The following is an 11,133-nucleotide window of genomic DNA, read 5'->3' as shown; positions in this document are numbered from 1 at the left end:
ACCGAATAAAACATAACAATGTAATCATTTTATTTTAAATAAATAAATCTCTAAACTACTATTTATCAATTAATAAGTATGAACCGTCAAATGATTTAGCATAAGCACGATGCATCAAATCGAAAAGTATAAATAGTGAAAAGAAAATCTATTTATCAAACTAAAACGAATTAAACTATTAAGCATTAATCAAGAGTTAATCAATAAAAATTATATCTCTAAAAGATCAAAAATGGGTTTCATCGTAAAACCCTAGATGGAGAGAGTTAGCCATTCATGAAATTAAACTAATTAAGTATTAAGAGAAAAGAGGAAAAAAGATTTAACTTTTCTTTCTGATTTTCTCTGTTGCAGCCAAACGCTCCCCTAAGGAAATTGATTTTCTCGTCTTCTCGGAAACAATTTCTCTCTGAGAAAATTATTTTCTAACCAGTTTTCTCATCTTCTCTACTGTTTTCTCTCTTCCTTTCTTTTCTTTTCTTTTCTTTTCTTTCCAACAAGTAGTTCCCTGTTTCTTTTAACACTAATATGGAATGGAAATTGCTAAAGAAAATGAAGAAAGATTAAACAGCATAAATTGAGTGTACTGATTTCTTTCTCTCTGACAATCTCTCTCTCTGTTTCTTTCTCTCTCTACAATCACTCCTTTCTCTCACAAAAAGGAATAAAATACAAAGTAAATAACAGAAGAAGAAGATTAAGATGATGATGAACCAAAAATCTGTTTTTCCTTCTCTCTCTTTCTCTAATTTTTCTATTTTTAGTTGAGCTTTTGATCCCCAAAGATGAGATGATTTGTTATCTCAAATCCTTCTATCTTTATAGAAAATTCAATCACTTCTGTCCCCATCAATTTCTCGGTCAAAAGTCCAGCCGATTAGCTACCAAAAACTCTCTTTGAAATATCTCTTGAATCAATCAAATCCAATCTTCTTATCTCTCCACTGTATACTTACATAAAACAGCCAAGAGATCCAATCCTCTTCTCTATTCAGCCATATTTAGTGTAGTAGTTGTTGAACATGTTGTCTTCGGATATACAAATAAGAGGGATGGAGATTAGAGGCTTGAAACGTGTACTAGGTACACTTTCCTTAAAGCAATATTTGCCCCCTCTCATCGAGATTACTTGAAGGTTACTAGGCAAATTGCTTCCCAAGATATGACAAGCCTTTGTGAAATTGCATCAAGTAATTAATGAAGATTTCACGATAGGAGCATAAGAACATTAAGATATGGCAAAGATATTTGTTGACACAAAAACTAATATAATAGTTTCTTCTCTCTCAAATTCTCTACACTTTGATGTATGTTGATTTCTAAATCAGATTTGATAAACACTTATTTATAGAAATCAAAAGACATCTATAATGAAAAGTTGTATCTTCTCCAAAAGATAATTATTAGTTATTAAACTTGAATTCAACTATTAATGTGAATAGTCACAATTATTTACAAAACCCTTTCAACTTTGAATTCAAACTATTGTTGTCAATAGTCACAATTATTTACTTTTAACTTATAATTAGTATAGTAGTAATTTTATTAATATTGTCCAAAAATTCCAACAGTAGTCTCTTCATAAAGAGAAAGAAAAGATCAACCGAATCCCTCTCTGTCTTAGCTGTTAGTTTTAGAGAAGATCTTCATGATTCTCTCTCTCTCAGAAATCCTTCCTTCTTGAATGCTTACTGAATATCTCACGCCCTCTATATAGATCTTGTTCCAGCCTAGCTTTCTTTCTCTCTCTGATTTGTATCCCAAATTTCCATGTTTTCCAAATTTCTCTTACTAATGTAATAGTATATTTCCTATTTTTTAAGGGAAGAGATAAGAGATGAGAGAAAGAGATGGAATCCCCCAATTAGAAATACCCTAAAAAGAATTCCTCAAAGTTTGGCATCAAAGAGCAGTTGTCACGTAAATTAGTTGGCTGGTAAGGGACCTGATTCGGTGCTTCGCGACTATAGGATAAGCGGTGCAACACTTATGTTAGATGATGCCATGTGATCAGGAAAAGCAGCTGCCGTTGGATCTTGTGTCTCCTGTGCAGGATCAGCGTGGCATCTTGTCTCGCGCCACACGAAATCAGCGTGAGAAGCTGATCCCGCATATAACTCGTCTGCCCACCAGCGTACCGAGAATGCATCCCTCTTCGTCTGGTTGGTCGCCACGTGTCTAATTGCTGACTTGGTCAAATGATTTTTATCCGAACTTTGACTCGCTCTATCTCACACATACGACCTCCGATTTCGCTTCCGTTTTCGCCTACGAACTCGTCATTGACTCCAGTTTCATCCGAGTATCAATATTGACCAAAATACCAGAAAACCCTTGTCACCAAATGACCGAAATACCCCTTGTGTGCCTTTCTCTCGATTTTAACCGTTTTTCACATTAAACTCCGTAAGAAGCACCTGAGAAAAAGAAACACACAATTCATCAGAGTAACGGCTCGATATGGACTAACTAGCTCCAGTTAAGAGATTCAAATGGGACAGTTTCATGTCTCATCATTCTCCCTCTCTCTCACCGTCTCTCTCAATTGTTCTCCCTATCTTTGTCTCTCGATCTCTCTCTGTTTCTCTCTCAATCTTTCATTGTTTCTTGATCGATCTCGCATTGTTTTTCTCTCTCACACACAGACACTGTTCCGGCGAAGGGATGTGTTCCCTTCGCCAGAACCAGACCTCGATGAGGGTTTTTGGCGAAACCCTTCGAGTATTTCGTAGTCGCGAAACATTTTGTGGACACAAAATGTTTTTTGACCCCGACCATTTCGTGGCTGCAAAACGTGTCGTGACCACGAACTCTGTGACCTCCAAAGAGAGATCTATACATACTACAAGAGAGAGGACGAGATAGAGGCCGTGAGAAAGAAAGAGGACGAGATAGAGGCTGCGAGAAAGAGAGATAAAGACTGCGAGAGAAAAAAAAAACTAATCTACAAAGAGATGGGAGTGATCTACAATGAAAGAGTGAGAGATCTAGAGTGAGAAAGACAAAGAGATAGTCAACGAGAGTGAAAAAGATGGAGAGAGAGAGAGGACCCAAAAATTCTTCTTTGTGGGGACACATTTAATTATATTAAATAGTAAAAAACGAATACCATCCCAAATGATGAATTATTGAGCTTCATTACGAAACTCTACCAAAACGAGTTATAAGTATGGATTGCAAAATAAATAAATAATGGGCATTCAAACCAATGATCTCTATATGTGATGACAACACTCATCGAATTAGATTACCACTAACCCTGAGTTGATTTGACTACAATCTAATTACAAATAATTAGTATGCGCAATTAATTTATACAAAAATCAATAAATACAAGTTATATGTTAAAAGAATAACAAGACATTTTATCTTGAAAAAAATCTTCATAATCCATATTTCGTACAGAATAAGGAAACGAAAAAAAGACATATGAGAGTAATTTAAAATAATATTGTCAGAAAATATACATAAATATGAATGGTGAAGAGGATATAAAGGTAATATGAAGACGTAAATAAATCTACCGGAGATTGGATGAATTTTAGCATAAAGGAAAAGTCAATCTCGAATTTGCAAAAGAACAAAAGTACAAAAATACAAAATCTTATCAGAAAAAAAGAGTATTCGAAGTGCCAAAAGCTAACTTCAAAGAAAGTTGGGACAAAAACAAATTACCGAAAAAATGGTGATGGTTAAAAGAGTATTCGGGGTGCCAAAAGCTAACATCAAAGAAAGTTGGGACAAAAATAAATTACCAAAAGAAAAGTCAATAACTCTACTGGACATTGGATGAATTTTAGCATAAAGGAAAAGTCAATCTCGAATTTGCAAAACAAAAGTACAAAATCTTATCAGCAAAAAGGAGTATTCCAAGTGCCAAAAACTAACTTCAAAGAAAGTTGGGACAAAAACAAATTACCCAAAAAAATGGTGATGGTTAAAAGAGTATTCAGGGTGCCAAAAGCTAACATCAAAGAAAGTTGGAACAAAAATAAATTACCAAAGAAATGGTGATGGTAATGGGATTTGAAACCGTGACCTTTGTAGTAGAAAACTACTACCTCATCATCCAGCCAATTTCGGTTTCATGTTAAGATTTAACAACAACTACTCGGATTTTATTTAGAACTGACGTTAGGAAATTTCGGAATCACATCAACTCGGAATCCACTCGGAGCCGTGGGGGCGCGTGTCCCCATAGGCCCCAACGTGGGTCCGCCCCTACCCGAGAGCAATTACTAACATTAAACAAGAGTATTTTGACATCACATCTAACCATGTAGTTGTGGTCATGGTAAATCTATCTTTGACCGAACAAATAGATCGTGTTATGAATATTATAAGGGTATTATGATTGATTGTCTGCTATCAAATACTTTTGATGGATCCATTCCTAAACATTCAATGTATTCATAGTTTAGTAAAGCAAGAGGATGCCCAGCCAAATTTGCTCAAACCCCTTCCACTGGAATGGGCCGCTTTAGCCGTCACATGCCATTCGTCCATTAACAACATTCGGCCAGACCGAGAGGACCACCCTTGGACTAAGAGGGCTCGACCATTTTGTGATCATTTATGCCTATCCATTGAAAAACCGTGGACCGCCAATCAACACCGCCATCTTCGATCAAGGATCACTTGCTACAAGATTTTTGGCTATCCATCGGAAAATCGCGAACCACCGATTAACGCCACAATCTTCGAATCCATTAATAGAATTTTTAACAAAGACGGAAACGAATCCATTAATAGAATTTGGGTACGAATAACCGAGAATCGATCATGAAGTCCTTGAAGAAACTCCATAGCTCGATCTTGATTAGTTCGATCGAGAAGAGACTTTCCTTGACCACGGAGACAAGGATATAACCAAGAGAGATTGTAGTTCGTCTTGAAGTGATTTGAGCTTGGTAAAATAAGCGGAGACATCAAGACCTTGTTTTAAAGATGAAATAACACGCTTTAATTGAAAAATCTTAGGTACATTAGTTGGATGAAAGCATTCATATAGATTAAGCCATATATCAGCTGCAGTTTCATTATAGAAAGAATGGACTCACGGATATCCGGAGTGACCGAATTTACTAGGCAACTAGCTACTAAATCGTTACAACGACCCCAAGCATGTAAGTCAGAAGAAGGCGATGGTTTTGAGATTGTACCATCAATAAAACCATATTTATCTTTACCTCGTAGAGCCATCTTCATCCCACGAGACCAGGAGGCACAGTTATCTCCGCTTAAAAGTGGGGTATTCAAGACAGTAGTCGGAGAATCCGAGTGATGAACATCAAAACCTGGAGTTGAACCAGTAGTGGATTGAGGAGGAATAGTTTCAGAAGAACGATCAAAAGAAGAAGCCATAACTGAAAAAAAAATCAAGAATATATGAAACCTTGCTCTTATACCATGTGAATTATGTGATCCCACAAGGTGGATTGAGAGAGATGGAGATAGAATGAGAGCTAGGGAGAGGGAGAGCATTCTTGGTAAATTATTTCATATATATTATTTATAAGAACTTTACATGTATATATACACAAAATAGAAATCCTAATTGTATACAAACTTGGATACATACAAAATACTTGATAGTTATCTAATAACTATCCTAACACCCTAACACTAACCGACCGGGTTGGTGAGTCCCAATGGTCGGGTAACCCATACGGCTACCCATAATACTACTCTATTCCCACTGACAGAGTAGCTCACCCTTTCGGGTGATTCTCTGCCCGCCGGGACAGTGCAGTCTGCCCCTTCAACATACCTTCTCTCAGGGGCAACAAGGTATGCCGATGAGGCAAACTCTTCTCTGTTACTTCCAACGACTTCCACTCGTCCTCCACGATTTTGTCGACCAACCCCTCATTTATTTGATTAGGTTGGTAATAGCATTTCGTCTCATCTTCTGGTTGTGCCTCCACGGCACCTTATTCGCTCTGCGATTCTTTGAACACCTTTCATTTCTCGCCAACTCAACTTTATTTAGCTCATGTTTTCTCAATTTCTGGGCCTTCTTATTAGCCAAGGCCATGAAATTTTTCCATTGGCTGGAAGCTATGGCTAGAGAAAACAATCGGATTAGGTCTCGTTACCCATTTGCCCCCAAATAATAAAGGGTGCTTCTAAAGGCACCGGACCAAAAGGCAGTTAGCATCCGGAAATTTTATTGACTCGGGTCAATGGTTATTGACCTAAGTTCTCTATAAGCACCGATTTTTAATGTGAGTGACGTTCACCTTTGTTTGCTTCTTCCACCTTCTTCTTCTTCGAAAACAAAAAGAATTAAAGCCCTAATTTGTGTATGGATTTTTTTTATGCCATTTCATCTACATTCACGGTTACTATGTATGCCCATTTCAAATATGGATCTTCCTGTTCAGTATCTTCTTGTTAAATCAAAACCTATATGATTTAAAAACAAACCTTTATAGGAATTGAGACAATCTACCTACCTTAAATCTTTAAGCAAATCAAAACCCGTACACTCTGGTAAGTTGAAATCTACATATAGAATGTAGTATCGTTTCGCCTATTGTAGATAACAGAAAGAAGATCAAAGAACAAGCAATACCCATTATCACAATGAACAAGAAGATTTGGAAATTGAAAAAAACAAGCAAAACCCATTAGCAGAAAGATCAAGAAGAGGTTCTGAAGATAAAATAACAAGCAATACCCATGATTTGAGCTCGAAAAAAAAATAACCACTGGAAAGATGAGGAAAAAAAAACCTTAGGGTTTATACCTTTCCTTCTTTTTGCATTTTTATTTTTTTTCCTTCCAATGTCTGAATTGTACTTCAGCATTACGAACAGAGAATTGAAGCAGTCTAAATGGAGGAAGAGAGATTGACATGTATCTCTGTTATCTGTGGATTGAAATACTCACGGATTGACCAATCCATGAGTATGTGAAGATAAACGGATTAGCCAATCCGTGAGTATGTGAAGACTAACGGATTGGCTAATCCGTGATTTAATGGAAACGGGTAGTAAAATCATGGTTTCAATCTACCCTTCCCTTCATAATCTGTAGAAACAAGAGACGAGAGAGAGAGAAGGAGGTGAAATCATGGTTAAAAAATTCAACACAGTATTATAATCTGTAAAAACAAGAGACGAGTGAGAGAAGGAGGTGAAATCATGGTTTCAAAAATTCAACACAGTATTATAATCTGTAAAAACAAGAGACGAGTGAGAGAAGGAGGTGAAATCATGGTTTCTATCTACCCTTCCCTTCATAGTAATCATATAATTTGTGTGAATGGTAGGTAAAAGAGAAGGTAACCTGAATAAAAAATCACCAATGGGGGCGATATCTTGCAGGAAATACTTTCAGTTGATGGTGGAGAATCTAAGAGGTATAGGAATGTCAAGCAAAGATTTAGAGAAGGTATGAATAATCTTAGAGAGAGGAAGTTTGGAATTCCCAATTTGGTTAGATTTTGTGAGAGATGGATGGAGGGGTTAGGGTTAACTCTACTTTCACCGGTGCCTACATAGTTGGACAGTGCTAACAGAGAAAAGAGCAGTTGGGCTTGGTGCTAATAGAGATGGATGCTAACAGTATTTTGGTCCGGTGCCTTTAGAGCCACCCAATAATAAAACCCATCAGGTGAAAATGAGTATATAAGGTTAAATATGACATTCTTTTCTTAACAATTACGACCTTGGATCAAGATAGTGCAATTATAAGTTTTTTGAATAATGCTGAAGTAGTTGTTGACAAACAATTCTGATAAAAATTCCTTTACCATTACATCAAACTCCAAATAACCAGAACAATCATAAAAAACCAAATCTCGATTATTCTGATACATATATATATATGTATATCCACCATTTTATTTTCACAAAAACAAATTCCTAGGATAACGATATCCCAAGAATTTACCTAAAGAGTAGGTCGTGAAGGAGTATATCCACCATATGAAGTTCAATGGGGTTCTTTGGAAGGTGAAGGGCACACAATCTCAACATTTGCTAAATCACACAAGGGATTTGAGTCTGGTGAATCTGTTTTGTTCTTCATATTATCCTTCTTACTCTTCAGGTAAGCTCCATAAAAGTAAGAAGTAATACCCCAAAGGCACAAGACCAATGACAAACCTTTCTCTCCTGTAAATTTCTCTTTGAATAAGAGAGCACCGAAGATTTCGGTAATAGGCACCATAGCTGCACCAAGGATCCCGCACAAAAGAGATGATGAACAAAAAATCACACCTAAGGATCCAAATACAAGTAATTGAGACGCTAAGGCACATGTTACAATCACGATGTAGTACTTCGCCTCTCCTAGCCCAAACTCTGCAGCTTCTCTAGGCACAGCCTGCATAATATGTAGCAAAAAGACTTTGATCATCTAACTGAAGAAAGAAATACTTTTTCTCGAGAAGTGATCAATTATGACAGTCTGACGTTATTTGCGAAAGTATCCATAGACCATAGTCTAGAATATGTGTACAAGTTCAAGCTTAGTTATAGGAGTACAAAATTTGTCTTCATAAGTGGTCTTAGGCTTGGAAAAAAATAGGTTCAATATTAGTGAAAGTTTGGGCTGGGGTCGTCGCCGATGGTATATGAGATTAAGACAAATCGTGCGCTAAGGGTAGGGATGTGATAACTCAAGATCACTTGGGGATTGTCCAAAAGTCTGGCTATAAATAAAAGACCAAGCTTAGAAGTGTGGCAGTCCTTAGGCTCGGAGTCCTTGCCGCAAGCAAAACTTTATGCCTTTTTAACTTTTCGTCCCAGAGAGGAGAGCAAAAACGAGGACTACTTTGGTTAAAAAGGGAAATGATAGAGTGACTTAGAATTTGGTACTTAGAGGATGACATGTTTCCTCATTTGGAAAGAAAAGCGGTCTCCGCCGTGGTCAAACTTTGAAAAAATCTTGTTTTTTAGTGAATTCCACGTCATTATGTCATCCTCTAAGTCACTCTAGCATCTCCCGGTTAAAAAATGGCGCTTGGGTGGTCATATAATAGTGGTTGTTATCATGTTTAGGTATATGAGGTTTTCATGCAGGTCATGGGTTATATGCCCCACCATATATACCTTTCCTCCAAGCGACTACACTTTCAAACTTACATAATTTAGTCATGAGATTTACTACTTCACCTGAAAGTCGTGGTTTATCAGCATTCCTATAGTGCTGAATATCGAGGCAGCCAAACCAGCAACAATTTGGAATTGGGCAACAATACTGAAATTGATCTCTTGCCCACCCTTAAGATAGGCAAGCTCAACCAAAGGCATATAAACACCCACTAATGCAGCTCCCCCTAGTGTCAAGATGAACCCGACCATGTATTGTGTGTCGTTAACATTTGGAGGTCGGTCACCACTTTTACCTACCCCTAAAAGGATAGCTCCAAGAATCATTAACAAGACAGCATTGATGGAATAAGGTGTAAATTTTTGTCTCACTAGAAGGAATGCGAATATGGCAGTGAAAGCGATTTGAGTTGAAAATAAGATGGTAGAAGTTGATACAGGAAGGTAAGCTATTCCAATTGAGTACATAAAATTATCTACACCTAAGATGGTTCCCACAACAACTGCGGAAATCATTAATTTAGGTTTCAAAATCGTCATTTTAGGCCGACCATTAAAATGATTCCGGAAATGGGAAAATATTAATGGGATAAAAAAGAGAGGAAAGGCAACAGATTGTAACAAAGTAGGTAACCATTTTCGACTTCCACCGTGCTTATAATAAAGCCTCATCAACATAGGACCTCCCACTGATCCGACTGCTGTCGAGACACAACTTGCCAATAATACCCACCATTTGATTTGTTTTCTTGATTCTGAAAGGTGGTTTTTCTCCAACTTTTGTAACACGACAACTTCTTCCTCTTCTAGAACTACTACTTGGGTCTTTTCTTGTTGCTCCATGGTTTCAAAACACTTCTTACTGGAAGTGTTTATCATAGATTCTTTGTCAATCACGGAACTTACTTCTTCGACAAACTGTTGTAGAGATTCTACCTTTTAAATAGAGAAGCTACAAAACATTATTAGCTTTGAATTGTCCATCAAATTTTAAGAGAAAGAATGGTAGTTGATTTTCGTATCAAGGCATTAGATATAATATCACCTTGTCACAATCTGTGTATTTCCCTATGACCGTCTTTTGGAAATAACACCATCAACATTTAAGGGGTACTATTTCTTCTACCAGCAATTCTTGTCATTGCTTAGGACTTTTTTCTTGTGAAACTGATCAATGAGTTAGCACAGAGCTATGACAGTCTTGTGACAAACCATTAGTTATCCATATTTTCAATGGGGGCACCCAAATTAATCCCAACAATTATCTTCATCCTTGAGCTAAATTGTCAAATATGGTCCAGATCCACAAGTTGTGCTATGCATATGCTTGAGGTCCCACATATAGCCAAGTTATAGACGTTACTTGTACAATATGTGGGACTATCAATTACAAACTCTCAAACGGAGTGATTAAGAGTTGGTGTCGGTATGGTTTGATGATTGAATTCAAACCTACCATTCATTCAGCAGGACAAATAAAAGTTTGTTGGTTGAAAATCAACTGTGAAGTGAATGACACTAGCTAGTTATTGAGGGTTGAAAGTAGGAACACTTCTTCGGTTGTCCTTAGTGCTCTGGCTTGCTTCTATTTTCGTTTCAACCAATGGCGTGGCCAATAACTTGGGGGGCCGGTACGGAAGGTTTTGGGGCCTTTCACCGAGAATATAAACAGTAATTATTTTTAACTCTCTAATGTATTTAGTAAAAATCCAAAATGAAAAATGTTACGTAAGAAAGATTATATTTAGATGAATGTATGTTGTGCATTGTTTCCCTAACATTTCTAAGCAAGAATCATCCCCACTGAACTACACTCTTTCCATTCAAAAACAACAATAAGTATGGAACTTTATAACTAGCCTTTAATAAGTATCGAACTTTGTAACTTTATTTCATGTAATCTGGTTTCATAAAAAGAAAAAAAAACTAGTCTGTAAGCGGCCAAAAACGGCTTGCCAATTGTTTTTTTTGTTGAAACGCTTGCCAATTGGTTGGGCATCTATTTCGAAAATCCGGAGGTCATGGGTTTGATTCACGATGAAAGTAGAATCCATCGGTTATTAACTTGTGT

At 36.9% G+C, this 11,133-nt stretch overlaps 1 protein-coding gene across 1 annotated transcript; it reads right to left on the bottom strand.

Annotated features, from left to right (window-relative positions):
* Positions 1–7,686: 7,686 nt before the first annotated feature.
* On the bottom strand, positions 7,687–10,286 carry LOC147565175 (purine permease 3-like). The gene is made up of 2 exons (XM_086651672.1): positions 9,126–10,286; positions 7,687–8,334 (listed from the first exon to the last, which is right to left on the bottom strand). Exons 1-2 carry the CDS (start codon positions 9,939–9,941, stop codon positions 7,942–7,944), a joined length of 1,209 nt encoding a protein of 402 aa, XP_086507798.1. The 5' UTR covers positions 9,942–10,286; the 3' UTR covers positions 7,687–7,941.
* Between the last annotated feature and the right edge of the window lie 847 nt (positions 10,287–11,133).

This window comes from Eschscholzia californica, unplaced genomic scaffold (genome assembly GCF_041429995.1).
Source record: "Eschscholzia californica isolate CP2 unplaced genomic scaffold, dmEscCali1.0.p SCAF_1, whole genome shotgun sequence".
Lineage (NCBI taxonomy): Eukaryota > Viridiplantae > Streptophyta > Magnoliopsida > Ranunculales > Papaveraceae > Eschscholzia > Eschscholzia californica.
This window is presented reverse-complemented; position numbering and strand designations above follow the sequence as displayed.

Bases quoted from the DNA above. Each gene is read 5' to 3' on its own strand.
- LOC147565175 (XM_086651672.1), bottom strand. From the start codon at position 9,941: ATGATAAACACTTCCAGTAAGAAGTGTTTTGAAACCATGGAGCAACAA. The intron at 8,335-9,125 runs GTGAAGTAGTAA...CATATTATGCAG, and splicing joins TGATAAACCACGACTTTCAG to GCTGTGCCTAGAGAAGCTGC.